The sequence below is a fragment of the Tribolium castaneum genome, chromosome 6 (genome assembly GCF_031307605.1).
Source record: "Tribolium castaneum strain GA2 chromosome 6, icTriCast1.1, whole genome shotgun sequence".
Lineage (NCBI taxonomy): Eukaryota > Metazoa > Arthropoda > Insecta > Coleoptera > Tenebrionidae > Tribolium > Tribolium castaneum.
The window spans coordinates 188,695-216,634 of NC_087399.1; the positions used below are offsets into that span (position 1 = coordinate 188,695).

General features: G+C 37.0%; 11 protein-coding genes across 14 annotated transcripts; 9 read left to right on the plus strand and 2 right to left on the minus strand.

Annotated features, from left to right (window-relative positions):
• Positions 1–31: 31 nt before the first annotated feature.
• Usp7 (Ubiquitin-specific protease 7) lies at positions 32–5,780 on the plus strand. Of its 2 annotated transcripts, none has more exons than XM_008199275.3 (10): positions 32–682; positions 742–1,163; positions 1,213–1,363; positions 2,233–2,501; positions 2,552–2,726; positions 2,774–3,960; positions 4,011–4,273; positions 4,322–4,627; positions 4,679–5,064; positions 5,112–5,780. In XM_008199275.3, exons 1-10 carry the CDS (start codon positions 607–609, stop codon positions 5,210–5,212), a joined length of 3,336 nt encoding a protein of 1,111 aa, XP_008197497.1. In that variant the 5' UTR covers positions 32–606; the 3' UTR covers positions 5,213–5,780. The 2 variants fall into 2 exon arrangements, with proteins under 2 accessions (XP_008197497.1, XP_008197499.1); XM_008199277.3 differs by having other exon boundaries at positions 33–682; positions 4,337–4,627.
• A 250-nt stretch (positions 5,781–6,030) lies between these two features.
• Positions 6,031–7,361, plus strand: LOC663815 (glyceraldehyde-3-phosphate dehydrogenase). Its single transcript, XM_008199269.3, has 5 exons — positions 6,031–6,179; positions 6,224–6,380; positions 6,428–6,543; positions 6,596–7,014; positions 7,064–7,361. The coding sequence occupies exons 1-5, from the start codon at positions 6,102–6,104 to the stop codon at positions 7,335–7,337; spliced, it is 1,044 nt and encodes a 347-aa protein (XP_008197491.1). The 5' UTR covers positions 6,031–6,101; the 3' UTR covers positions 7,338–7,361.
• A 342-nt stretch (positions 7,362–7,703) lies between these two features.
• Positions 7,704–8,918, minus strand: Thor (thor). The gene is made up of 2 exons (XM_969838.4): positions 8,709–8,918; positions 7,704–8,130 (listed from the first exon to the last, which is right to left on the minus strand). Exons 1-2 carry the CDS (start codon positions 8,848–8,850, stop codon positions 7,919–7,921), a joined length of 354 nt encoding a protein of 117 aa, XP_974931.1. The 5' UTR covers positions 8,851–8,918; the 3' UTR covers positions 7,704–7,918.
• Positions 8,919–9,126: 208 nt separating this feature from the next.
• Positions 9,127–11,000, plus strand: LOC663781 (NFU1 iron-sulfur cluster scaffold homolog, mitochondrial). 2 transcript variants are annotated; one of them, XM_969816.5, is made up of 5 exons: positions 9,127–9,963; positions 10,013–10,395; positions 10,446–10,532; positions 10,588–10,751; positions 10,897–11,000. In XM_969816.5, exons 1-5 carry the CDS (start codon positions 9,890–9,892, stop codon positions 10,921–10,923), a joined length of 735 nt encoding a protein of 244 aa, XP_974909.1. In that variant the 5' UTR covers positions 9,127–9,889; the 3' UTR covers positions 10,924–11,000. The 2 variants fall into 2 exon arrangements, with proteins under 2 accessions (XP_974909.1, XP_008197488.1); XM_008199266.3 differs by lacking the exon at positions 10,897–11,000 and having other exon boundaries at positions 9,133–9,963; positions 10,588–10,878.
• A 32-nt stretch (positions 11,001–11,032) lies between these two features.
• Positions 11,033–13,407, plus strand: LOC100141902 (hypothetical protein). Of its 2 annotated transcripts, none has more exons than XM_064357484.1 (4): positions 11,033–11,165; positions 11,301–11,810; positions 11,964–12,895; positions 12,949–13,407. In XM_064357484.1, exons 2-4 carry the CDS (start codon positions 11,418–11,420, stop codon positions 13,313–13,315), a joined length of 1,692 nt encoding a protein of 563 aa, XP_064213554.1. In that variant the 5' UTR covers positions 11,033–11,165; positions 11,301–11,417; the 3' UTR covers positions 13,316–13,407. The 2 variants fall into 2 exon arrangements, with proteins under 2 accessions (XP_064213554.1, XP_001815228.3); XM_001815176.4 differs by having other exon boundaries at positions 11,134–11,233.
• Positions 13,408–13,780: 373 nt separating this feature from the next.
• Positions 13,781–15,272, plus strand: LOC103314149 (hypothetical protein). Its single transcript, XM_008199262.3, has 4 exons — positions 13,781–14,036; positions 14,082–14,478; positions 14,529–14,736; positions 14,788–15,272. Exons 2-4 carry the CDS (start codon positions 14,320–14,322, stop codon positions 14,829–14,831), a joined length of 411 nt encoding a protein of 136 aa, XP_008197484.2. The 5' UTR covers positions 13,781–14,036; positions 14,082–14,319; the 3' UTR covers positions 14,832–15,272.
• OSCP1 (Organic solute carrier partner 1) lies at positions 15,265–18,743 on the minus strand. Its single transcript, XM_015982963.2, has 2 exons — positions 18,596–18,743; positions 15,265–16,120 (listed from the first exon to the last, which is right to left on the minus strand). The coding sequence occupies exons 1-2, from the start codon at positions 18,705–18,707 to the stop codon at positions 15,291–15,293; spliced, it is 942 nt and encodes a 313-aa protein (XP_015838449.2). The 5' UTR covers positions 18,708–18,743; the 3' UTR covers positions 15,265–15,290.
• Positions 16,156–18,550, plus strand: LOC135266529 (SET and MYND domain-containing protein 4-like). Its single transcript, XM_064357485.1, has 3 exons — positions 16,156–16,780; positions 16,836–17,737; positions 18,059–18,550. Exons 1-3 carry the CDS (start codon positions 16,349–16,351, stop codon positions 18,372–18,374), a joined length of 1,650 nt encoding a protein of 549 aa, XP_064213555.1. The 5' UTR covers positions 16,156–16,348; the 3' UTR covers positions 18,375–18,550.
• A 55-nt stretch (positions 18,744–18,798) lies between the features above and the next one.
• LOC663719 (SET and MYND domain-containing protein 4) lies at positions 18,799–20,738 on the plus strand. Its single transcript, XM_969753.4, has 3 exons — positions 18,799–19,274; positions 19,398–20,341; positions 20,387–20,738. Exons 1-3 carry the CDS (start codon positions 18,855–18,857, stop codon positions 20,706–20,708), a joined length of 1,686 nt encoding a protein of 561 aa, XP_974846.3. The 5' UTR covers positions 18,799–18,854; the 3' UTR covers positions 20,709–20,738.
• Positions 20,739–20,763: 25 nt separating this feature from the next.
• LOC663707 (SET and MYND domain-containing protein 4) lies at positions 20,764–22,652 on the plus strand. Its single transcript, XM_969741.5, has 3 exons — positions 20,764–21,297; positions 21,341–22,257; positions 22,304–22,652. The coding sequence occupies exons 1-3, from the start codon at positions 20,905–20,907 to the stop codon at positions 22,623–22,625; spliced, it is 1,632 nt and encodes a 543-aa protein (XP_974834.2). The 5' UTR covers positions 20,764–20,904; the 3' UTR covers positions 22,626–22,652.
• A 1,028-nt stretch (positions 22,653–23,680) lies between these two features.
• LOC663694 (protein 5NUC) lies at positions 23,681–26,900 on the plus strand. The gene is made up of 2 exons (XM_015983027.2): positions 23,681–24,060; positions 25,487–26,900. Exons 1-2 carry the CDS (start codon positions 23,743–23,745, stop codon positions 26,879–26,881), a joined length of 1,713 nt encoding a protein of 570 aa, XP_015838513.2. The 5' UTR covers positions 23,681–23,742; the 3' UTR covers positions 26,882–26,900.
• The last annotated feature ends 1,040 nt before the right edge of the window (positions 26,901–27,940 follow it).

The following is a 27,940-nucleotide window of genomic DNA, read 5'->3' on the forward strand; positions in this document are numbered from 1 at the left end:
TCGGTTTCGAATTGCCAATATGACAGTTGTGGGTGCATTTGTTTAAAATTGTTGTAAATTGTGTAACTTGTGGAAAGAGCGTTATTTTGTGCCATTTCCGGTGTTTTTTGTGAATTAGCGCGGGAAAATTCGTATCTGGGCCCCCCATTTCTTGCGCCCTCGTCGCATACGCATCCGCGCAGTCGATTGCAGAAACCGGTGTTCGTCGTCGAGTGTTGTACCCACCATCGCTATTTCAATGCAAAGAAAATGCCTCCATTTTGTTTATTTTTCTCATTGAAAAGCTCAATTAGCGTTTCCAAATAAAATCGAGTGAGTGTTTCAAGTGTGAAAAGTCCGTCACGTGTCACAACTCTCTATATATGTGTGTTGTGTGCAGCCCTCTCTCAGAGGGTACAAAAACCAGCAAGAATTGGTCGCGTCACGAGTAAGCACTTTGTCAAATTGACTACGGTCTCTGGCACTAAAAATAATACCCAGAATAACCACGGTGGTAACTGTTGCGTTGCACAGTCGGACAAAGACCTTTTGAATAGCAACAAAAAGAACAAAGGTGTGTTCGGGTTCGCGAAAGACAGAGGGGCTGTCAAGACGCCAGCGCTCAATATGAACCACGTTACGGGCCAGTACAGACGCAACGACGACACTTCCGCCGAAGTGGAGGAGATGGAAACACAGGAAGGTGAGTAGCAGAGCCCCCATAAAACCATAGAGTGTTTGACGCCGCCGCCTCCTCCACAGTCACCACCACCGATTCTACGGACACTGGGGGCGGTGAAATGGACCAACAGAACGGCGAAGTCATCATCGGGCCACAGCCCGACCCTGGAATGACAGTTCAAGACGCAGACATGGAAGAGGACGAATCGCGTTCAGAAGCCACCTTTCGCTACACTGTCCAACAGTTTAGCAAACTGAAAGACTCTGCCCTGTCTCCGGCATGTTACGTACGTAACCTCCCTTGGAAAATCATGGTTATGCCCCGGAACAGTCATGGACAGGATCGGACTGCACAGCGCTCTTTGGGCTTTTTCCTTCAGTGTAACGGCGAAAGCGAGTCCTCTTCGTGGTCTTGCTATGCCGTTGCTGAGCTGAGACTACTCTCAGTTCGACCAGATGTTGAGCCTTTCTCGCGAAAAATTCAACATTTGTTCTATTCGAAGGTAAAAAAATTACTTTCACACACAACTTGACCTAACCAAAACTGTCCAGGAAAATGATTGGGGATTTTCACATTTTATGGCGTGGAATGAGGTCTTAGACCCGGAGAAAGGCTATATTAAAGATGACGCGATTACTTTGGAAGTACATGTGGTGGCTGATGCCCCACATGGAGTCTCATGGGACAGTAAAAAACATACAGGTAATCTCATTTTATGACCTTGAATAATAAATTACACGAAACGATGAATCAATAATTGAGTGAGAAATTTTCTAAATTTTTACAAATCTAATGACTTGACACTTCCCCAGATGATAAAATTAGAACGAGTTGCTTAATCACGAAAACAACGTTAAACCGAGTTAAAAGTCAACTTTTCTATGTCTTTGCGATTTTATTTACATATGTTTAGAAATGCTAAATGACTCTAATTAAAAATTTTAAACCTGATTAAAGGCATTGCGTTTTAGTAAAATTCTATATATATATTAAATTACATTTACTAATCCAAATTATGAATAACTACCGTTTTTTAATTTAAACATTCGTTTTAATAAACATTGCAAAAAATATTGTGACATAAAATCCAAGTCGTGTGACTTGTGTGATATTAGATAACAATAAATGATAGCACGAGCATGTGTTGCATAAAGTTTTTTTTTTGATTGACAGCATAATTGGTATTTTATTTACTGTGACTGGGATACATAGAATCGTGTTAAGATTCCAGTTTTAGTATAATGAGTTTGGCTGTGATAAAAATTGGAAATGGAATTTTGCGTGGCTGTTGAAAGCAAAGAGGAATAAGATTTGCAATTTTGTCTTTGTTTTACTATTTTTTAACACAAAAAAAAAAGTTTGCACTTGTGGTAAAGGCTTTAAAATCTCTCTGATCTTTTTAGTAAAACAAACCAGATATGCGGTAAGGTTAAAAGTTGCGCCACGTTCTACCAAGTTTAATACTGATTTTGTTTATATATTCACGCAGAAGAAATGTTTCAGTCTTTACATGCATATTATAACTTTGTTTTTTTTTGCATAATCTTACGATTTTCTCCATTCACTAATAGGTTACGTGGGTTTAAAAAATCAAGGAGCGACCTGTTACATGAACTCACTTCTTCAAACTTTATATTTTACAAATCAGTTACGAAAAGCCGTTTATAAAATGCCAACCGAATCAGATGATTCGACTAAATCTGTAGCACTTGCTCTACAGCGAGTCTTTCACGAACTACAATTCTGCGATAAACCAGTAGGTACGAAGAAATTGACGAAAAGTTTCGGTTGGGAAACGTTAGATTCATTTATGCAACATGATGTGCAGGAATTTCTCAGGGTAATTTTAGAAATACTATTACAATAAAATAAAATCTATGCGATATTTAGGTACTTTTAGATAAACTTGAAAGTAAGATGAAGGGAACTTGTGTGGAGGGCACCGTTCCGAAACTTTTCGAAGGTAAAATGATTTCGTACATTCGGTGTAAGAACGTGGATTATTCGAGCACACGTTCGGAGACGTTCTATGATATTCAGTTGAATATTAAGGGGAAGAAAAATAGTAAGTGTAACGAAAGGGAAAAGTAGGTTTTCCACCATTGATTTTAGTCGATGAGTCGTTTAAGGATTACATCGCAAAGGAGACTCTAGATGGCGATAATAAATACGACGCAGGTGAACATGGGTTGCAAGATGCTGAAAAAGGGGTGATTTTTTCGGCTTTTCCTCCTGTTTTGCACTTGCATTTGATGCGGTTTCAATACGATCCCGTCACTGACTGTTCCGTTAAATTCAATGATCGTTTTGAATTTTACGAAAAGATTTCGTTAGATGCTTATTTGCAAGAACCGGATCCTAACAATCCGGCCAACTATACTCTACATGCAGTTCTAGTACATTCAGGCGACAATCACGGTGGTCATTATGTTGTTTTTATAAATCCTAGAGGTGATGGCAAGTGGTGTAAATTTGACGATGATGTTGTCTCCAAGTGTACGAAACAAGAAGCAATCGAACATAACTACGGCGGACATGATGAGGATATGAACATGACAGTGAAACATTGTACAAATGCGTACATGTTGGTATACATCAGAGATTCAGAGTTGCATAACGTATTACAAGAAGTAACCGATGCTGATATACCAAGTGAATTAGCTGATCGTTTGGCTGAAGAAAAACGAATGGAACAAGTGAGACGAAAAGAACGCAACGAAGCCCATCTCTATATGACTATCAATGTTTTGCTTGAAGATAGTTTTGATGGACATCAGGGTAATGATTTATACGATCCTGATCGTCCCCTATTTCGTGTTTTTAAAATCAAAAAGATGGCACTAGTGAGCGAAATGATGGATATGTTCGCCGATGCGTTTAAATATCCAACTGAACAAATAAGACCATGGCCATTTAGTCAACGATCAAATCAGACAATGAGGCCTTGTATGTTAGATCTAGACACTGAGTCGCATAAAGCTATTATAGATTCAGCTGAAAACCAGAATCCTTGGACTATATTTCTCGAGTTGTTGCCACCTGATTCGGGCTTAACTGCGTTACCAAATTTTGACAAAGAGACCGATGTTTTGTTGTTTTTCAAAATGTATGATCCGAAACAGAAGAAAATACATTATTGTGGACATAGTTACTTACCGGTTACTAGTAAATTAGGAGATTTGATACCGATGTTGAATGAGAGGGCAGGGTTTCCGCCGGATACGGAGTTGGTCTTGTATGAGGAGATTAGGCCTAATATGATTGAGAAAATTACTAATTATAGTGATCCGTTGGAAAAGGTAATTTTTCAGGGAGTGTGTGCCATTTCTTAACGAAATTGTGTGATAAGGTTTTGGACGAGTTGATGGATGGCGATATAATCCTGTTCGAGAAAGAAGAACGTGAGGAGTTTTCTGACTTGCCAACCTGTATCGACTACTTCAAAGACCTATATTATCGTGTCGAGGTAACATTTGTCGACAAATGTACACCGAACGATCCCGGTTTTACAATGGAATTATCTCAAAGAATGACTTATGATCAGTTGGCACGTGCTGTAGCTCAGAGGGTCGGTACCGATCCTTACTTATTACAATTTTTTAAATGTCAAAAGTACGTGTGTCATCTACGTATTGCATAAACTAATCGAATTAATTAAAGTTCCGTATCTTCCAGTTACAAAGATAGTCCTGGACATCCTTTAAGGTGCACTTTTGAGGGCACCTTGAAAGATCTCTTAGTTTTCTCCAAGCCAAAGGCGCCTAAGAAAATCTTTTATCAACAGTTGAGTATTCGTGTTAACGAATTAGAAAATAAAAAACAATTTAAATGTCTTTATGTGGGACCGAATGTGTTTGAAGAGAAGGAGTTAATTTTGTATCCGAATAAGAGAGGGACGGTAAGTGATTTGTTGGAAGAGGCGAAGAAACAAATCGAGTTTGGTGAAGGAAGTACAGGGAAATTAAGGTTCGTGTTTCTAACGAAGCAAATTTGTTTTTGCTTAATTGTTGAATGTAGGTTTACCGAAGTTAGTTGTAATAAAGTAGCACTGGGTCCCAAAGAAGATACGCCGCTAGATCATTTGGTAATAAATGCAGCAAAGGTTTATAGAATTGAACAAGTGCCAAGAGATGAGTTGCACATAAACGAGGACGAAATGCTTATTTCTTGTGCGCATTTTCAAAAGGAAGTTTTTTCGACTTTTGGCTCCCCTTTCTTATTTAAAATTAAACAAGGGGAGCCTTTTACCAAGGTCAAAGAACGTATTCAAAAGCGACTTGGTGTTCCTGATAAGGAATTCGAAAAGTACAAGTTTTCTATCGTTGCTATGGGCCGACAACAGGTCCTTCAAGACGACGAATATGTAGTTAATTTAGCCGATTTTAGACCACTTCCGAATCAAGGTTAGTTAATTGTTTGTGTTTCGTGTTGTTTTTGATGGTGCTTTTAGCTGGGAGTCCCAAACCATGGTTGGGCCTGGATCATATGAACAAGGCCCCGAAAAGATCACGTTTTAATTATTTAGAAAAAGCCATCAAAATTTACAATTGAGAGACTGAGTGAGGAAGCTTATTTTCACAACCTTGCACTTTTCGGCTCTGCAGTATTGCCAATTGATCGTGATTTCCCTAAAGAATCGATAAATGTAAGGTGCGGCTGCTTTGTCATTTGGTGCTTTGTGTGAGCACAAGTCTTCTGCTGTGTGACACCATTTTGTATATAAAATATATATTTGTTCTGTCTGTCTATTTAGAATATATTCGCGCTAAATGCTGAATGCTAGCTGTTTATTTACTTCGGTTTCGAGTTATTTTCTTTGAATTAATTGAATTAACTGTTTGTAGATTTTTCCGGTAATGAGACGGTTTGAATCATGTTGAAAATAATTATTATTTGAACTAAATCATTAAGGGAGCTGCGATTTTTTTACATTAAATTTATAAATTGTGATGTTGGTTGTGTAACATTTTGTTTTTAATAAGCATGAAATATATGCAACTGATTTTTCACTGCGTTCTACTATGTTTCTCAAGCTGTAAAAATTATATACTTTATTGTTATTTGAAACTTTATGTAAACACATTTTATAATAGAATAAAGAACTAAAGTATTAAAAAAATTTCTTCGTTTTTCTTATCGTTCCCCGAAAATTCGATTCGAATTCGAACAATGTTGGAAATACTCTGATGAATTTTTTGTTAATAGATGTTCCACATTTGAGTCATTCGGCGGCCCTTTCACCGTTTTAATTATCATTAGACTTTTTCAATTGTTGTCATAAATTCATTCTCCTTGCTCTTTCCCAAGTGAAAAAGCAAGAAGACCTTGTCATATCAGAAATTGAAGTTGCACGCCCCAACGCACAATCGCTTGAAAAAATCAAAGGTCGCAATGCAATTATTTTCGAAAAAAGTCCAAGTGCCCTTATTTCAAAGTCATTATGGTCAAAATTGGAATAAACGGTTTCGGACGAATTGGCCGTTTAGTAGTACGACGTTGTTTTCAAAAACTAAGAGATGTAAGTGTTTTAAGTGACTGCAAATTATTATCAAAGTCTTCAAGGCCCGTTGTTCGGCTTCTGGAGACTCCCCTCAAGTGGTGGCTGTCAACGATCCTTATCTCTCAGCCGACCACATGGCCAATTTGCTTAAATATGACTCCACACATGGGCTATTCCAAGGGGAGATTAGTGTCATAGGGAGCAGTCTCAAAGTCGACGGTAAACGCTCATTTTTACAATTCAATTCGAGAACAACAAATTTTAAGGCCAAATTGTTGACATTACCAACGAAAAAAACCCGGAAAAAATTCCATGGGCAAAAAGCTGCCCCAAATACGTCGTCGATGCCACCGGACTCTACAAAAGCTACGACAAAGCTTCCGTATTTTATTATCATACATAAAAGTGGCCAAATTTTTTAGTAAATCTTTCAGGCGCTTATTCACGACACTGTTGAACGCGTGGTGCTCACGTACCCCTCCAAAGATGACATCCCCATGTTTGTCTTCGGTGTAAACCAAGACAACTACTGCAACGAACTCAAAGTTGTTTCTAACGCTTCCTGCACCACTAATTGTCTAGCCCCCCTTGTTAAAGTCATTCATGACAATTTCAAAATTGAGTGCGGTCTTATGACCACCATTCACGCTATAACCCCCTCACAAAATACCCTAGACGGGCCTGCAAAAAAAAACTACCGAATCGGTCGTGGGGCTTTACAAAACATAATCCCAACAAGCACTGGGGCTGCAAAAGCCATTGGCAAAATAATCCCAGAAATGGACGGGAAATTGACCGGGATTGCAGCACGTGTCCCAGTGGCGGATGCCTCAATGGTCGACCTGACCGTAGTGTAAGTATAAAATTTTAAATTACAGCAGTTTATTAAAAAAATTGAAAAGCATTGACACTCCCGCTGATTACGAAGTCATCAAATGCAAAGTTAAGGAAGCCGCTGATGGATATTTGAACGGCATTTTGGCTTACACTGACGACCAAATTGTCTCATCTGATGTAATCGGCGACTCGAGATCTTCGATTTTTGATGCAGGGGCTGGTGTGGCCCTTACTCGAAACTTTATCAAGTTGATCAGTTGGTATGATAATGAATGGGGCTACGCGTGCCGTGTTGTTGATTTGTTAAAGTACATGTCGTCGAGAGAGTGTGATAATTAAAATAAATTATTTTTTGAACTATGAGCCGACCTGTTTGTTAGCGCACCTTGCGTTTTAGTTTTTTAATCGCTGGAGCGGCCACGAGTTAGGTAAAAAGAAAGGTAAGTAAGTGGAGGTTAGTGTTTGTAACGAGATGAGTTTAATTTACTTACTATTAATTAAATTATTGAGTCCACCTTTTTGGTGTCGATTGTATGGTGGCAATTTTAAATAATACAATTTCCGGATATTAGTTCAACAAACTGTGCTAAATAAATCCTTATCGTTGCGATAGCAGTTGTTAGGCAAATAAATAAAACATCCCATTTTTTCTGAAATTTTATTACGAAAAGCATTAAATAATACAAAAGAAAATAATAACAAATCTTAAAGCGGGCATATGTCCTCCCTTTGTTTGCGTATAATTAAGTCGTTGTGCGACTTATCACCATTGTAAAATCCCTTATCAGTTGTCAATTTTCTACGTTTTAACTTTTATAACAATAAAACTCAATCTTTTGATCAGATAATACAAGATCAAGTCTGACTTCGAGTATCCTCTCACAATACAAAAAAAAACTAAACTAGAGAAAAACGTAAAACTAAATGTCGATTTGGAACTGGTGTTCGTCGTGCGAATCTTCAATTTTCGCTGAGTGGTTTTTGGTCGGAGGTGAAAACCGTCTGATGGGGGCGCTTCCATTCGTTTTGCCTCGCATCAAGTTTTCAGGGATTCCGTAACTTGGAGGAGTTTTCGAAATGGGAGAGTTGCGTAAATTCATTAAGAATGCCTTCTCATAGACTATTTTCGTACCTGAAACATGATTCATACGTAAAAATAAGGTTCTCCCGTCGAGAGGCTTCTTCGATAAGATATAGACAAGAGATGAGTACAATTCAGATCCAAGGACTTTTTATCGTGTTGTTTTGCATAATAAACATCAATGAATTGTGCATTTGGCGAATTTCTTAAAATCAAAGACGATGAAGCGGAAGAAATGTGGAGCGACGAAAATAAAAAGCCTTGACACTAATTAATAATAACAAAAGCAAAAACACAAGAACACGAACGTGCGTCTGGTCAAGTTCTCCCGACTTATCAGTGTTGGATTAGGTCAAAGGAATTTTTTGTGAATTTTTGAGGGAAATATTTGCAAAACTGCGTATTTCGCAGCTTGCCAGAATTAACTCATGTTTACTATTATCACCAATGTTTACTCAAGGTCACATTATAAATTCTCCACGTGTAGACAACGCTCATCCGAGTCTTGTTTTTTTTTTAAGTATAATTACATAAGACCACGATGAACTCTAGTCGCGCAGATAACAAGTGGCAAATTGATTATTTATTTATAAATTTATATGTAGATGACTCAAAAAAACATAACAAACCTCCCGGAGTAGTGGAGTAGAGGGTGCCTCCTGGTGTGGAGGAGTAGTGCGATGGCAGTTCAGAAGGGTCGTTGATAAGGACTTTTTTGGTCGGAATGGCCTTACTTTCGGTCACTTGTCTTGCCATCGGTGATGCCGACATGTCGGAGTGGAAAAAAACACGTGCTTAATACTCGAAAACAACAATTTTGTCGTCGCTCACTCAAATTATATAAGGAGCGCTAATCCCCTCCCAAACTGTGCATTTCTCCCACTTTTAAGCTGAAAAATAAACAAATAAACGCGCTTTGGGGGGGATCTTGAAAAGCTTTAAAATTTTCAAGTTGAAACTTTCAACCACCTCCAAGGATTTATTTATTATTGTTGATTAGCATTCAGTCAAATGCGTATTAGGTGCAGGTTTTTTCACATAAATTATGTAAAAAAATGCGTTGTTTGGGATTGTTGGCTGGGTGTGAATTGCGGAACTGCGTTATCAATAATTATTTGATTTCCTCCAATGGAGGAGCAAATGTGAGTCACCGAGTTCGATTGTTTGAGTCGTGCTTCATAAATTTCAGGTATTTGTACGCATCGTTAACCCGAAATCGATTTATTGTTTGATTTACTTTAATACTTGTGGGCATCTGAGACTATTTTTTCATAACCAACCTAGCAAATAGTTTTTTTCACTGATCGAACTATATATGACTCAAACATAAATAAATAAAAAAGAAATCAGTCCCGTACGAATAATAAAGGTCAATATTTTGAAAATTCGTAAACAGAAACGTCAGGAACTAATAAAAACACAAGTAGCAATTATAAATAACGGATTTTATTGGACTGATTTATAAATGTACCCCTGTGGCAATATCAGAATAATTTATCGGATAACTGTTTCAGTTTTAAGAAGACAGAGTCACTTTTCATGATAAACAAAAGCGATAAATAAAAGTTTAATGCCATACATTTATTTGCATTAATTATGAAAATTTGAAAACCGCGCTTTTTATATAAACAGAATTTAAAAAGCCAAACTCTTGCAGTGTAATTTTCGTAGCCTTAAATTTTCCCACCTTTGTGAATTTAATTACCAAAGACATATTGTAAATTCTCCAATTTAAGCAGAAAATATTGACTCAACCAATCTGTCAAATGTCGGTATTCTAACCATAAAATTAAAATAAGCAAATCTTAAAATGTGGCGTAATTCACTTCGATTTTTGGTAAAGTTGCCTCAGCAATCCAAGAAACTTGCTGTGCAGTCCTACAAGTAAGTATTTATGTAAGAAAGAATAAAAAGTGAGGTTATATGGTTGTAGTTCCCTTCAGTGGGCCCCTTTCCGAGACAGTGGACTCCAACGCTTTATCTCAACCACTCCAAAGTTATCAATGTTTATTCAGACTCAAGAGACCCCAAATCCAAACAGTCTCAAGTTTTTGCCAGGGGTTAAAGTTCTAGAGGAGGGCCAAACTATAGATTTTCCTAACGGACAAGCGGCTTATTGTTCACCTTTGGGAAAATTACTTTTCCGAATTGAAGGTGTTAAAAGTGTTTTTCTGGGACCGGAATTTATCACTGTTACTAAAACCGATGATGAAATTGAATGGAAAATTATTAAACCTGAGATTTTTGCCACAATTATGGACTTTTTTGCCAGCGGATTACCGGTCTTGAATGACGCCACCCCGAACGCAGACACACGTAATTATTTAAGCCACAATAATCATTAAATTACCTAACATTTTTTACAGAAATCAACGAAGATGATAGTGAAATTGTTCAAATGATTAAGGAACTATTAGACACAAGGATTAGGCCAACTGTACAAGAGGATGGAGGTGATTTTTGTATCAATGTAGTGTAGTATTTACCGTTTTAATAATTATTGTATAGGTGACATTATTTTCATGGGGTATGACGACGGTATAGTTAAATTAAAACTGCAAGGGGCTTGCACTAGTTGCCCGAGTTCAATAGTTACACTCAAAAATGGTGTCCAAAATATGCTGCAGTTTTATATTCCTGAAGTTTTGGGAGTGGAACAAGTGCAAGATGAGGTAGATTTAGTAGCAGACCAAGAATTTAGAAAATTTGAATCAAAATTAAATAACGAGAAATAATTTTAGGTTTCAAAATTGTAAATATTTTGTAAAAATTGTACAATAAATGGTTGCGTAATATTTGCATCCTGTTTTTTTTTAGGAACTGTGCAAGATCGAAGCGAAGTAATTTGCAAACTAATCATTGATTATTGTACTTAAGTGATTAATTATATTAATATTAATCAAATAAACGTGTTAATCCTATGTGTATCCTTTTAGGAACCATCCAAAATACCTATTAATCCAATATTGAAAAACATAAAATGTTTTCGTATTTCAACCAAAAATCAAATACATTTATGAATTTTGTCAATTGATTTAATTTGGTAATTAAAATTGAGGTTATGTTCTGATGTAAAAACGAATTCCGTAAGTGTAATTTCGACTACTACTTTTGTTTTATACATTTAATTAGATGGCATTTTTGTTGATAAAACGTAATTATCCTGTTAAATACGTGATAATATTTATCGATTATTTTATTTATCTTTGATTTTTTTTCAGAACTAGAGGTTATGGAGGTTAAGATACATCTTTTAAACAATAATGTTTTAAAGCAGCCTTTTAGAAGACAATAATTCAATAATAAATCCGCCCCTTCTATTTACATTCAAATCCCGAATGGCAACTTTTGCAGGGAGCGAGTTCAACGACCTCGCTAAACTTCTTTTCAAATGCCTCAGCACTACCAACCTGAATTTTGACCCCTTAATGTACATCGAAAATTTTGAAAAATGTAAAACGAATGTTTCCCGGGTTGAGTTTGTTTTAAAAGACATGCAACGATACCCAAAAATATTTGCAAAATTCACCAAAGATAAAAAAGATGATCAGGTCGCATTGAAACACTATGAAAATGGAAGACTTGCATTCAACAATTTTAATTATTGGGACGCTTTAGAGAACTACACTCGGTGTATCGCTTGTGCTGAGAATCCCAGAACTCTCGCCATGGGACACAGAAATCGAGCAGAGTGTTTTCTTCAACTCAAAATGAAGACCAAATGTGAAGAGGTGAGTCGCACTAAATTTCAAAAATACCATCTTGATTTCTGAGTATCTGGGTCTAAAAATTTTTTGGTACATATTAAATTTAACAATAACAATGAATTACTTTTTAGTGATAATAATTGTGGTGCTAATTCGGACTGAATATAATATTTTTAGGAAATCAAACGCGCGAAAAGTCACAGCTTGAAGCAGGAGATTGATGATTTTATTGCGAAGCTAAACCAAATTGAAGATTCAACTTGTAAAACTTTTGAACCAATTCCCGGTTATATCAATTTTCACCCGAACGATAACATTCAGAGTGCCAACAACTGTGTTAAAATAGGTCCGAATTTAATTGTCGCAAGTAGAGACATCGAAATAGGGGAAATACTCGCAATAGAGAAGCCCTGGGCTGCTGTTTTAACAACCGATCGTTTGACACACTGTCACGAGTGCCTCTGTCTGTGCTACAACCTCATCCCGTGCCCCAAATGCACTGTTGCTCTTTTTTGTAGTGAATTATGCAAAGATAAGGCTCGTTCTTACCACAAATACGAGTGTCCAATTTTACTCACAATTTGTTACCGCGCTCTTTGCGAATTTGCTATTGATGAAGCAATGCTATTAGCGTTTAAAGTAGCAATTTTAGCTAAAGACGACTATTCTAATTTGGATTATATGCGTTTGGATGGAACGTATCGCTCAGATAGATACAACGAAGTTCATTTTTTGAAACCAGACGGTGAATTTTCACGTTTTGAGATTTTCCACCAAGCGATTTTGACCGCATTTGTCTTTGATTTACTGTGGCAGTATACGAGTTTCTTCAGCGGGATTTTTTCTTCAACTGACACTCAAATCAAATTCAAAGACGTTTTTATGATGCAATTGCAGCGCAGTCACAGCGCTGTCAAAATTTACGAATTTGTACAAAAGTTCGATTTTTGTGGTACGGCCAATTATAGCTTGGGGGCTTATTCGTTTTTTTCGCTTTTTCCACACTCTTGTTGTGCGAACGTTATGAAGACTTATCACGGTAATGTCATGGTTTTGCGAGCGATAAACACGATTAAAGAAGGCGAAGCGTGTTTTGTTAATAGGTTTGGGTAAGTAACACTATCATTGTTACAGTTTTATGTACGCTTAATTATTCATTTAGACTTAGATACGACGTTGCTGATAAAAAAATGCGACAAAAATTTCTCTCCGATTATAAAATACCTTCATGTGAGTGCAAAGCTTGTAAGGAAGATTGGGTTCCGAATTTGGACGGTGTTGACTCAATTTGTGAAAAATTGGATGTTCCTGTCATGGAACTTGGGGAGATTGTGACAAATTTAATTGGGATAAATGTAGATAAGGCTAGTGTTTTTTTGCCACTGTTAAAGGAAGAACTGGAGAAGTGTGAAATGGCAGAACCGGATGGAAGTGTCTTGGCTTTGAAACATTTAATCGTTCATTGTTTTGTGATATTTGGGAATAAGAAAATACAATATGACGGCCGTGATGTTGTTTTCGAGCTCTGATTTTTATATTTTATTAAATGATAAGATGAATTAAAAAAAATAAATGTTAATTAATTTGTGTATTTTGACATTAAAGAATTTATTTTATTGTATCATGTTTTTATTTATTTTTTAATGCATTTGAAATAAAAATAAAACGGAAAAACACTCAAATTTTATTTTTACTTATACTTACTTTAACATAACACCTAATAATGTGGAAGAAATATAACGTCTACAAAATATCAAAAATCCAACTTTACTAATAACAGTAATAATAACAGCTACAGATGACAGATATACAGATGCCACCTTGTATACTCAAAATTTACATAATAAAATGAGAAAACAACAATTAATATTGTGTCTATTTATATTTGTGTTAGTTATTTATTTGTGCTTAACGTTTAGAACAAAAAAAACCAAAATGATAAAAGATTAAATAAAAAACAAAGGCAGCTATAAAGCACCCGATAGACAGTTGGGAAGACTTCGGCTCGAATTCGGATCACGTCTTTGATTTTTTTCTTTTGCTAATAAAACACATATTGCTAATAAATATAATTTGAAGTTTTTTCAATTGATGTTACGGATGTTACGCTGAGTCTGTGTTTTCCCCACCTTCTTGGTAAAAAACACAAAGTCACTAGAGAGTTGACCGACCTGCTTATAGTTTACAATTTTTCGTATAGATTTTGTGTAAGTCACAGAATAACAGGTGTTAATGCGAAAATATGTTCAGGTAATACATTAAAAGCTGCTCAATCTTTATAATGTGAAATTTTAGCTTTTTGAATAAGCTTTTTAACGATAGCGATAGCGATGAGGAAACAATAACACACGATATCCCAGAAGCGTTGTTATCTCGGGCACTTCAACGTAATCCCAACTATTTCAAGCAGTTTTCTGCCTTAAAATCGAATAAAAAAGAATCGATTTTGTGTATGCCGATTTAAAAAAAATACCATCTACTAAAATTTGTTAGCTATAGCAAAGACAATTACGCCTCTATTAAAAACACAGACATGGGGGACAACTTATTAGTAAATGAGAAGCCTGAATCAGCCTCAATTCGCTATACCATAAGCATTACCACAGCGAAAGCTCCTCAAGTTTTAGCATTAGCTTACGCCAAAAGGGCCGAGAGTTTATTTGCGTTTCACAAATACGATGAATGCTTAGCTGTGAGTATAAACAATTTAGTATCCTAATTGGTCAATGTTTACTCCACTAGGACATCGAGCGTGCACTTGTTCTCAGTTGTCCCCACATTGTGAATCTAGAATTGAATTCTGGGGTTCTGGGGTCTGGATTGTATCCGTTTTGCAGTTTATTTAATCATTCTTGTTTTTTTAACGTCGATTATGTTCATTATGGCGCTACTATTGTTTTGAGGGCCATTCATCCGATTAAAAAAGGGAGTAGTGCTTTATTAGCTACGGGTAAGCAATACTTTGGTCATTATTATACCAAATAAAACTAAATTATTTTAGAGTCGAATTCGGGGATGCCCCCAAATGCTTGTGAGAAGAATTGACCAGAGGGTTACGATTTGTTGCCTTTTAAGCTTCCCCTACATTTAGATTTGAAAATGACCGAGTTTGAAGTTGCAACTTTGAAAGAAGCTATTGCGAAAGGTGATTCTGATGTTGTGAAACAGTTTTTGCCACGTGTTACACAACAAAGTCAAAGGCACAACGTGTACAAGCCTTTGGGGAACACTATGAACATCAAAAAACTGATCGAGAAATGTCACAGGGTGTTGGCAAATTGACGAATTTAATTTTTTATTTTTGAATGTTTTTTTTAGTTTAATAAAAATACCATGTTTTGATGTACTTGAAAACAATTACCTCCACGTGTAATTTTGGTTATTACTTTTGTTTTATACATTTATAATGGCATTTTTTGTTGATAAAACGTAACTATTCTCGTTTATTTTCGTTTGTTACTTTAATAAAAATACCATGTTTCGTTACTTAACATTTATTAACTATTAATCACAATTTTCGCCCCCAATCATTTCCAATAAATCATCTCTCAGGGATCCATCCTCTTTATCACCGACCACCATATCACCCATCATATCCTCCACTTGCTTCTCATCGGTGTTGACATCAATATTATTAAACGTAGCTGTTGATTCGTTGTCATTTCCATTCTGTTCGTCGATTGCCAAACGCAGGAAACCCCGGTTATCGTTATTTCCATTGCTCAGTTTTCTTTCACCCAAGATCTGGTCAACAAATAATTGCAACTCGTTCACTTCTGGTTCCGCTTTATTCTGATTCTTTTCCAAAATTCTCCCATTGTTAGTCACTGAGTAAATATTCTCTCCCAAATTGGCCAACATCTTCTCAGCTGTCGGATCCAAATTCTCCGTTATGAAGATGCCTTCCATGTTTTGCAAACCCATTCTCAGTAGTAGCGAAACGCGCACATTGACATCCTTCAACCAGTAGATGATATCATCTCTCAGTTCATTCTTTTCTTTCTGTGATAGAATTTTGTTGAAATTGTCGACAAGATTTTGAACTTTGTGCAACTGCAGTTGGGTGTCTGGATTTGTAACGTAGTTTTCAATCTCGTAGAGGTGGCGTAAAGTGACTGGAATCACCTCTTTGGAGATGGTTACTTGCCATTTGAAGACCATGGTGATGAGGTCCCAAAGCTTGTTCATGCTGGTGGGGTCCAAACGCATCATTGAAGACTGAGTGACGTCTTCAATGATATCACGGACTTGCTCATGCCCGTACGTGGCTTGGGGCTTCATCAGTTCCGTCATGAGCTGCTTGGAGATGAGGACAGAAATGATCTCGTCCAGCACTAGAAAAAATATTAACAATGTGTAAAACTAAGAATGCAACTTGTTTTCTTTATTTTTTCAGCAATTTGTTCTTTTCTTTGTATTTGGTTCGCTTTGTACTTTACAATTAATTTTTTGAACCACCCTCTTTTAGAATTATCTTCTGGGCATGTGCAGATTGTAATCATCCGCCATCGCGTTCGTCTTCAACCGTTATAGTTTTTATTCTGTGTTATTATTTTTGCAAAATGGCATTAAATCAGGCTCTAAGAAATTTTCTGAAATCTAAAAATCGACAAGAGCCTGCAAGTTTCATCCACCTGTTTGAGTTGTATACAAGTCTCGAACACGATCCTCATGAAGAGAAAGCCCTTCCCAAGTTCCTGAAAGAATTAAACCGAAAGAAAACTGAAGAAGAGAGGCTTGATTTCATGTACAACGTGCTCCAGAAGTACAACTTGCTCAGAAATAAGTTTACGCGAGATAGAAAACGTGATGAACATGCGGAACATTGTAAACTCGAAGGCAACGTTTATTTTTCTGAGGGTAACTATAGCTTTGCTTTGGGGTTCTACACAAAGGCTCTTATGGGTGCTAATGGACCAGAAATGCTGGCTATATGTTACGCTAATCGTTCAGCTGCTTTGCTCAAGCTGGGGTTGTATGAAGAGTGTCTGATTGTAAGTATTTGATCAAAAATTGTTTCAAAACTTAGCTGGTGTTATTCCTTGTTAGGACATTAAAAGAGCTATAGATCACAATTATCCCGAACGTTTGAGACCGAAATTAATGTCGCGGCGTGTGAAAGCAGTTGCACTTAAAAGAAAACAAAAATTCGAAAGTACTTATTATGAGGAGGCTCCTAAAATTCCCACTTCTCAACGAAACAATTCAATTCCTTGTGCAACCAATTCGGTTGAGATTAAAGTCGATGAGAAATTGCGTAAACGTGTTGTTGCCACTAAAGACATCCAAATTGGACAAGTGATTGCGGTAGAAACGCCTTGTGTTGCAGCGTTAATTAACGTTGTGCTGTTTCATTGTCATGACTGTTACATTCTTTGCTACAACCCAATTCCTTGTAAAACTTGCACAGAAGTGGTCTACTGTAGTGAAGCATGCAGGGAAAATGCCTTCGCCAAGTACCACCAGAAAGAGTGCCCCATTTACTTATCTATGAGAAAATTAGTGGGAATTGATACTCATTTTCAATGGGCTTTGAAAATGACTCTTCTTGTTCAAACACAAGCGGATAAGTGTTGTGATAGAATAGATACAGATGACGATCGTACCAGGAAAACATTAATGGCAACCCTGTTTTACCATCTTATCAAGAACTGTACAACAGTTTTGGCTGGAGTTGATGAAGCTGGTGTGAAGAATTTTAAAAGGGTTTTGATGTCGTACATGCACATTTGCGACTATCACGTTTCTGATATTTATGAGATTTTTGTTCATGGGGGATCTCGTGACTTGGAATTAAAACAGGAAACTTTTGCAAAGGCCATGTATCCGTTTTCTGACAAATTGAGGCACTCTTGTTGCCCCAATGTTAAGAGCTGGCATCATGGAGTGACAAGAGTATTAAGGGCCATTAGGACCATCAAAAAGGGGGAAGAGTGTTTTTTCTCTTATGGGTAAGCAATGATTAATAAATCTTTTTTCTTTTTCGAACTTTGTTTCATTTCCCTTGGGTAATTTTCTCAAAATAAAAAAATCAAAAAAATATTTTTATCATTTGTGTAATTAACTATTTAGATGCATACCAAAAGTATTCTTTCTACAGTTGTTATATCTTTTATGAGCTGACGTGTTTCGAACATGTATTATTAGAAGCAACTAATTGTTCGTCACGGAATGAATAATGCAACCGTTGAAAAATTAATGAAATCAATACCGCTTTTTTGCATACTTCTTCTAAGCAAACCTTTTTGTTGATTGTTATTATTTGCCCACAGGCCTCTTTATACGGACATTGAGAAAGAAGAGCGCCAAAATTACATCTTTTTTATTTACAACTTTAAATGCGCATGCCGTGCTTGTAAACAAAATTGGCCTCAGACTGAAAGTGTGCCTCGAGTAGCGATCGAAGACCACATGTTTCTATACACAAGGAAGAGATTTGATGTGGATGCTGCTAAAATGCTTATTAACAGAAAAATTGACTTGATGAAGCAACTGGAAAGGAGTGAACCAAATGATGAATTGATTAACCAGCAAGAAATGCTGTTCCACTGCTTCTACATTTTGGGAAATAAGCGAGCGGTGTTTTAAGTATTACTACTTTGATCAGCTTTAAAACCATGTTTTCCTTAAACTTTTTTACATTTTGTTCAGTTTTGTTTTTTAACCATAATACGAATTAGTTTTGTTCATTTATTATTACTACCTAGATTAGGATTTTGTTTGTATTTTGTGTTTTTTGTCTCTAATAAAAAGTGCTATTTGCATTGTGTGTTTGTGCAAAAATGCGGTGCTTGAAAGCAACTTTTCACCTAAATTCGTTCGGTCAAGTGGTACATTTTGAGCTTGTAGTCTTTGAGCAACGACAAAAACCATCTCTGAGCCAAGATTGAGCACAACAAAAGGTGTTACATAGTGTGACATTTTGCCAACGACTGAAAAAACAATCGATAGAATGGCCATTAATACAACTCGATTCAAAACACCACCAGTGGTGCCATCTTCCGTTCACTTTACTCGAAGCGCGATTTTATCACGTTTGAAAAAACTCACTAGTTTTTGTGTTCGAAAATGAGTGTAGCGAGTTGTCTTGCGAAAGTTTTCAAAAAATTGGGGCAAATCTCCACTTTTGTGCAGTTTCAAAGTCAGCTCCTGGCTTGTGTGCAAGATGACACTCGCAATTCGGGAGAGTTTGTGCGCGATTTTCACAAGTTGGGAAGTAATGTAGAGAAAGTGGATTTTTTGTATGAGAGGATGCGACAGTACGGCTTGCTTGACGACAAATTTACCAAGGATGAAAAAGATGATAAGAAAGCGAAGAAACACAAGGAAAAGGGCGATAAGTTTTTTGCAACTGGGGCTTTTTCCAAAGCCCTTCAGTCTTATACTAGGAGCGTCATGAAGGCCAAAAGCTCGGAAGCCTTGGCTATGGCTTACGCCAACCGATCTGCAGCCCTGTTCAAACTCGAACAGTTCGAGGAGGCTCTAACTGTGAGTAGAAAAAATATTGTATGTAATCCTGCATCTTTTTTAACGTTCTTTTGAACTGTATTTTGATATAAATATTTCGATGTGCGAATAATTTTTTGGTAGCGGTAACACAGAAAATTTTAGGATGTAGAAAGAGCTCTTTCTGGCGACTACCCTGAAAATCTGAGGCCCAGTTTGGTGACGCGTCGCGAGAAACTTTTGGGTTTTATGGGTGCCCATGGCCCTGCATTCAATTTCTTTGAATCTGTTCCTGAAATTCCAGAGGAGCAGAAAAATGCCTCAATTCCGAGCGCTAGCTCCTGTATTGAAATAAAACCAGACGAAAAGTCACGTCGCCGTGTTTTCGCAGCTCGGAAAATCGAAATCGGCGAAATAATAGCGGTAGAAAAACCGTTTGTTTTCACACTTGCCGCAGCCGACCTTTATCATTGTCATGAGTGTTACCAATTGTGTTACAACCCTATTCCGTGTGAAATATGCAGCCAAACGTTGTATTGTGGTGAAGAATGTCGGGACAAAGCCCGGGAAAAGTACCACCAATACGAATGCCCGATTTTGATTTCCTTGAAAAACATAGTGGGAAAACACAAGGCTTTTCTCTTAGCCATCAAAATGTCGTTTATGATTTCTGATGAAAATGACGTTCCGGAGGTTTACGCTTTGATGGAGAACCTCAGTCGGGACAACAACGATGAGGTTTTCACCACGGCGTTAATAACAGCCTTGATGTATCATCTGGTGAAAACCTACACCGGAAAATTTCCCGAAGACGACCTGGAAGCTGAAAATAAATTCAAACACTTCCTTATGACCCATTTGCGCATTTGTTTGACCCATGCCGCTGGAATCGATGAACTTTACCCAAACCAAGTCTCCGAAGGGCAAGAACCAGGCCAAGAATTGCTATCTTTCAAATCGGAAACTGTGGGTTGTGCCCTTTATCCCTTCTACGCTCTTTTCAGACACGCTTGTTGCCCTAATGTTTTTGCCCATCATCATGGTACTCAACGTGTCCTCAGAGCAGTTCGGACGATTCATGAAGGACAAGAGTGTTTTGTGTCCTATGGGTGAGTTATAGGGTGAAGCGGACCGCAGATTGAACAATTTTTTAGGCCCTATTACGTCGAGCATAGTAAACAAGAGCGCAAAAATCGTCTTTTGTCTCAATATCATTTCACGTGTAAGTGTAGAGCGTGCGAGGAGGATTGGCCTCAATTGGATCTGAATCCTTATTATTTAACGTCAAAGCAAGATTTAGACTTTGTGGCGAAAATCAGGAATGCGAATATTGAAGCGGCTGTTGAGGAAATTCCAAGGTTTTTGGAGCGTCTGAAAGGGTTGGAAGTGTTCGAGCCTCTGTCGGAGTTAACTCTCCAACAGAAACTCTTGTCTTATTGTTTTGATATGCTTGGGAATAAAAGAAGAATCTTGTAATTTTTTTTCATTAATAAATATTTGAAGTAATGTTGGATTGTTTAAATTTCGCGCTAACCGATCCGTCAAAGTGGCAGCGCCTACTTGCTTGTGTGAGTGATCTATTTTAGTTTCGTGCCCCGTGTTTGAATTAATATTCCCTCAAAATTCAACCCAACAACACAATTATTTATTATTAAGAATTCATAAATAAAATATGTGCGAAAAATCCGATGAAAACCGTTGTAACTTGACCAACATCCTCATGCAATTGCGGCGGCACCTATCGGTAAACCATAACGTTGCGGCCTTGTCACAACGTTTCGGCGCTCTAAATTCGAATTTGGAACGTGTTAATTTTGTCGAAGAATTGATAAAATCAGCGGAAATCACTATCGAGTTGCAAAAAGACGTGAAAAATGATGAAATTGCGACGAAATATCGCGAGAAAGGTAACGAAATGTATAAAAAAAGAAAACTGAAAGAAGCGTGGGAATTTTACACGAAAAGTGTGTGTTTTGCGGAGGAAAATAGCCCGAATTTGGGCTTAGCGTACGCGAACCGATCAGCAGTTTTGTTTGAATTGAATTTGCACAAGCAATGTTTAAAGGTGAGTGATTGAAGCATTGGTTTTGGTCGAATTGTTCTTGTAGGATATTAAACGCGCCTTGAATCACAATTATCCCGAACATCTCAAATCGAAACTATTTGTAAGGGAAAAAAATTCGAAGAATACCGCAATTGAGGAGACTTGTCCACATGAAGCGATTCCAATTGTCACAAACAACAATCCGAATATTCAAAGCGCTAGCGCTTGTATTGCCGTACGAGAAGAGGAAAATTGGGGACGTTTTGTGGTGGCTACTAGAGACATTAAAGTCGGGGAAGTACTCGCTGTAGAAAAACCATTGGTTACCCTTGTTGTCAACGAATTGTCAAATCATTGCCACGAATGCGTTTCCTTGTGTTACAATTTAATTCCTTGCAAAACTTGCACCCAGGCTATGTATTGTAGCGAAAGTTGTCGCGATTATGCTTTTGATATGTATCACAAGTACGAATGTTCAATACTTGCAACGCTGCGATTTTTACAATTCGATAAACTCAAATTATTCGCTTTAAAAATCTCACTTCAGTACAACGACTTGGGGGAAACCTCTGATTTGTTGTACCGTTCGGATCGCTACAGAGAGATTCACAATTTAGTGACAAACACGACAAAACGGTCCGTTCCAGATTTATTCGAAAGGGCCACAGCTGCGGCTTTGATTTATGACTTGGTCAAGACTCATACGAATTTTTTTAGCGCCTTCAATCAAAATAATTTTAAAGAAATTTTACTGTTGCATATGCAAACCGGTCCTTCTAATTTTCACGAAATCGTCGAACTCGTACCTAATTCGAGAGGTATTTACGAACCTGAAGAAATCGCAAGCGGTGCATTTGCATTTTTGAGTCTTTTGAATCACTCTTGTTGCCCCAATGTGGCCCGATTCTCCTACGGTTCTACTCTAGTGCTCAGAGCGATCCAAAATATTCAAGAAGGGGAGCAATGTTTTGATAATTACGGGTAATTATTAATTTTATTAATTTTTTTTGGTTACGAATTATTTCAGGTATCACTTCGCTTTGATGGATAAAAGCGAGCGCAAAAAACACCTTCAAAGTCAGTATTACTTCAACTGCGTTTGTCAGGCTTGTGAGAAAAATTGGCCGTTGTTTGACTCTTTGCCCTCTTTTAACAGTCATGAAATTGAAGACTCTGTCTTTTTAAAATTATCATCGGGTGATGTTGAGACTGCTGTGACTGTTGCGGGGGATTTATGCACCAAATTGGGGGAATTACAGAAGTTGCAACCGTGCAAAGACTTTTGCCAACTGCAGGAAATCGTAAAACAATGTTTTGTTGTGATGGGCAATAAGAGAAAAATATTTTGAAGTGCTAATAAATGATTTGGTGTTTTATTTTGTTTTTTGTTAAAAGTAAATAATCCTTCAGCTGCTTTATATCCCAATGTATTTCAACAAAGTCACCTTTAATTATGTTGTGATTTAGAACAACAGTTTGTAATTAGTACCTACACTTGGTTTTGAACAGGTATGCATTTTAGTGCTTTGTGTTAAATCTAACAAACTAGGAAGAATAATAGAACAACAGAATGAGGTTGAACAAGAAGTTTAATTAGTTTTCCGCTTGTAATAAATAAAGGGAACTAGTATTTACTAACATTTTAAACGACTTAAACAACAGGCAAATTTATTATTTGCCGAATTTTATCTTTATTATTTTTTAAATTCTGTCGTAAAAATTTGTAACTGCCTGTGGTTTTTGCATAATAAAACGGCAGTGCTTAAAATGTTCAAGTGTGTTGAAATAAATTTAAAAAATGTTTAACGCCAAAGCTTCAGAAATACCAATTTATTTATTTGGTTTTCTAATGATGACGCATAACACCTTCTCTTCTTTCGCTATTTTAGGAAGGAACTATACATGGACTCCATAATAAGTAGGTCTCGACAAGAATATTTAACAGCTCATATAAAAATCTATTAATTGTGTTTAAGTTTGATAGCACAAACAAAGATTAATAATAGTCAACAGTTGCGACAATAAAGGCTTCCACTCTGTAATAAAATACCCACTTTGAAGTCAATTTGCGATTGAAAAACTCATAACCAGGTGTAAAAAGTAATTTCCTCATACTTTGTTTCTGGCGTCGAAAATATACAGTTTATGCTTTTCTGCAAATAACTCGATGCGAAATTCCTAATAAATGTAAAAATAGGTTTTATTTAACGAACTAACTACACTTTGATATAATAGTTACGAGTTTTTCATTTAAAACAGACATTAGATACAATTGACTTTTCATTATTAATTGCGGTCGCTCTTTGATAATAAAACCCAAACTCGTGCTTTATTCACCTTGACCCCCACAACCTATCCAACAGCCAAGACATTGTCTCTGTTGTCCCTCCCAAATGGTTTGGAGGCGGAACAGCAGTTCCCCAATGTGCAGTCTGGTCAACGGCGCCAGCACAACCAGTCGCCAAAATGCAGCTCATTTATTTCTTCACACTCTTCTCCTTTGCCGTATCCGAAGACTTGAAGTTGACTATTTTGCACAACAACGACCTGCACAGCCGTTTTGAGGAGACTTCACGCAATTCCGGGACGTGTAAAGACAAGAAAGAGTGCGTTGGAGGATTTGCAAGGACGGCACATGAGATCCGGAGGTTCCGGACGGAGTCCGGAGATAATCCGGTGTTGTTCCTAAATGCCGGGGACACGTATGTGGGGACGGCATGGTTCGCAGTGCATAAGTGGAAGATTTGTGTCGAATTTCTTAATTTGCTTAAACCGGATGTCATGGTAAGGGTTTAAAATTTTGCGACTTATCTTTAATTCGAGAGATACACACTTTTATTGTTGTCTCATTTCGAACAATAAAACAATAATCCTCATTATTACTTAGTTTTTGACGTAACGATGGTTGTGAAATTTGTTGAAAGTAATGACTTTTATTTTTTTTTTACTTAATTATTATTTTTATTCAAAATAAGGTCAAGGCTTTTAGTGGGATTTTTTCAATTAGCCAATTCTTGTAATAAGCGTATTTAAAGCAGTGGTTATTATTTTTGTCTAATCAGGTAAAACCGTTATTATTCCAAGGTTAGTAAGTCTACACACTTGTGCGAATTTTTAGTTTTATTGATGGACTATGTGGAGGCAGTTTACATTACATAAAGTTGATAATAATGCGGTTAAAATACGGTCACAAATAATTAATTTAATGAAAATTACTTATCTATTGCATGAGGTTGATAACAATAAATGATAAGAGAATTGTGCCAAATATTTTTTTAAATTTGGTCTGACTGGAATACAAAATTGCTCGTATGAATATTGTTGTTTCGATTGTTTTTTTAAAATGCTAGATGAGCCATTTAGTTCGATAAGGTATCACCTAATTGTCATAGCAGTTGGCATTTTTTTAATATGTATTTATTTTAGCATAAATGTTTCTATGTGTTATTAAACGTGTTGTTTTTTTACACTAAGTTTTATCTTCATGTTTTTGTTTTCAATGGTCAGGCATTATTCCGTTTAAATACCATAAAGTGTAGTTGAAGTTAATAATTATAAAAATATGATTTGGAATTTCCTGTTTTTCACAATTATTTAGATATATAATATGAGTAGCTATTTATAGTCACATTTTATGATGATGTTTAGCCTTAATAAAAAATACTTTAGACACTATTTTTTTAAATCTTGTACAAAAACGACAAGAACATGTTTTAAAATCAAATATATGCATAGGTTTCTTTAATTTTAGTTTGTAGAAAAATTTATAAATGATAACAAAAATATTGAATTTATATTTGCTTTATTGGTTGCCTACATTGAGCCCAAAATTTCATTATTGATTGATAATTAGTCTGAAAATAACATTCGAGATGTGGTTTTCTCAACATAAAATTACGTTGAAACCTAGATTGTGTAAATTTTTCCTAACAATACGCTTTAGCTAAGGTCGTTAATATCTTCTCGAGTTCTTAGAAGTACAAAAAGTCAGTTGTTTCGATTTTTTGAATTTTAATTTTTCCACTTTTTGTAGAGATTTTACTCGATTTTCAATACCCGGGACATCTACCAAGTAGTAATTCGGAACTAGTAGACGTTAGAGGAAGCTTTGTTAATAGTTTGAACTTGAAAACGCTTCAAAATATAACTTTTTTAGTAGAATATCCAAATTTTTGTTAGTTGCATCAATTAAAAAAACCTTTCCTTCCAGTCTTTAGGTAACCACGAATTTGATTTTGGCGTCTCATCCCTTGCCCCTTTCGTCAAAAACGCCCAATTCCCCATCGTTGCTGCTAACCTCGACTTCACCAAAGAACCATCTCTCAGCGAAATAAAAAAATCGGTGGTCATCGACATTTCCGGTCGAAAAGTGGGTATCGTCGGTCACCTCACCCCCGATACTCGCATCATGTCTCAACCTGGAGCTGTCGAATTTTTGGACGTGGTCGAATCCGTCAAAAACGAAACCCAAGTTCTTGACGCAGCTGGCGTCAAAATAATCATCGTTTTGGGGCACTCTGGCTACGACATGGACTTGAAAATCGCAGCGGACGTGCCTTTGGCCGACGTTGTCATTGGGGGACACACTAACACATTTTTGTGGAATGGGGCACAGCCTGATTTAGAGAAACCCGAAGACATGTACCCCAAAGTCGTGGTCCAAAAAGGGGGCAAGAAGGTGCCAGTGGTCCAAGCGTACGCTTATGCGAAATATTTGGGGGTTTTGAACGTTACGTTTGATGGGCAAGGCGATTTGGTGGGTTTTCAGGGCCAACCGATTTTTCTCGATAATGGGATAGTGCAAGACCAGGACGTTTTGGATTTGCTGGAGAAATACAGACCGGCTGTTGATGAAATAAATAAGGAAGTTGTGGGGAAATCGGCTGTGGTTCTGGACGCTTCAGCGAATAAATGTCGAGTGGTTGAATGTAATATTGGAAATTTGATTGCTGATTCGTTTGTTTACTACATGGCGGGTCAATATGCCGGGCCTGGATGGACCGATACACCCATTGGGTTGATTAACGGTGGTAGTATACGTACCATCATTGACCCATCGGTCCATGGCGGTAACATAACACGCGGCGAACTCATGGGCACTTTACCTTTCGATAACCAAGTCGTTTCATTCAAACTGACCGGTTCTCAAATCCTTAAAACGCTCGAAATCGGAGCTAGAAGTAATGGAGAGACATCCAAAGGCGAGTTTTTGCAATTTTCGGGTTTGCATGTCGTTTATAATATGAAAAAACCGGCGTTTGAACGCGTAGTATCGGTTAAAGTCCGTTGTGGAAATTGTAGTGTTCCCCTTTATGAACCTTTAGATCCTAAGAAAACTTACGGAGTTGTTACGGCTAGTTTTTTGACTAATGGGGGTGATGGACATGAAGTTTTGGCAAATGCGCCCAATAAAAAAGTACAAGATTTGGGCGATGTTGATACCGTTGTGTGGTATTTGAAGAGGCAGACTGTGGTATATCCGGAGGAACAAGGGAGGATTAAGTTTGTTGAAAGTGAGGGTGGAAACACACCGTCGGGGGCCACTAGGACTTTTGGTGTACTAGCTTTGGTTCTAACTTTAGTTACGAAGGTTGTAATAGTCTGAATAAATTCTATTACACTAGTCTCAGATTTTGTTGCTATTGTTAACTAATTGTTAAACGCTGAAATATTTCAAAATTGCAAACAGATTTTTCCCAACAGCTCTAGTTTTCGTGATACAGTTAACTCAAATTTGCACTTTTCGCACTTTTCATAAGCTCTAAAATGGAAACTGAAGTTAGATTTTAAATGTTTACTCCAAAATTATATAAAATCAACTGTTATATATAAATTTTCAGCAATAGACAAAAAGTGATATCTTGTAAGCCAGCGGGTTCTTATTTCAAAGAAAATCCGCTTTAATTTTTCCCCAGCTCTTTCCTGATCATCCATTCAGCCCTTGCATTTTTATCGCCCATTTCTCCGCAACATAATCATCCCCTTGGGCCAAATCAGGTAAATCCTAGTATTCGTCCGGTTAATATAAGCACTTTATGAATTTATCTTCTCCCATTTGTTTCATTGAAATGACTCGCCGCAACGGACTAATAATAAAGTGCCAGATGTTCTAGCCACCCCCCTTCTAATCACGTTCATTGAAAGCCATGTTGCGACCATATTGCGCCCAAAATTCAGTTGGAACAGTCAGTATCGATCGTTCTATGGGTGAAAAAGACGCCTCCGTGAAAATGGTGCTCGATGAAGTGACGATAAGCGAGAAAACAACGGCTGCCGAGGCATTTGCCGAGTATTTGCATGAGAATAAAGGAAGGAAATTGAGCGATGAAGATGTTAAGGTGCTTTTAAGGAGGGCGTTTCAAGGCTGTGATCTGGTGTATGGGAAGGAAGGAAAAAGACGGCTAGAGGAAAAGGGAGATGACAAGTGATTATTGACTTTTGAATCAGTGCTCTGCCGTATCTTATCACAAGGGTGACATGTGCAACGGAAGATGTCGCCACCAGTGCTAGTCATGTAGCAATAAAAATACCTACATTTTAATTCGTTTAATATAAGTTATGACTAGACAATTTTATAATTCGTGTGACTAGATTTTATAAAACTAATTTACATTTTTTTGGATGGTAGCCCTGTGATGCAGCGAGGTTTGGAAATTGTGACACA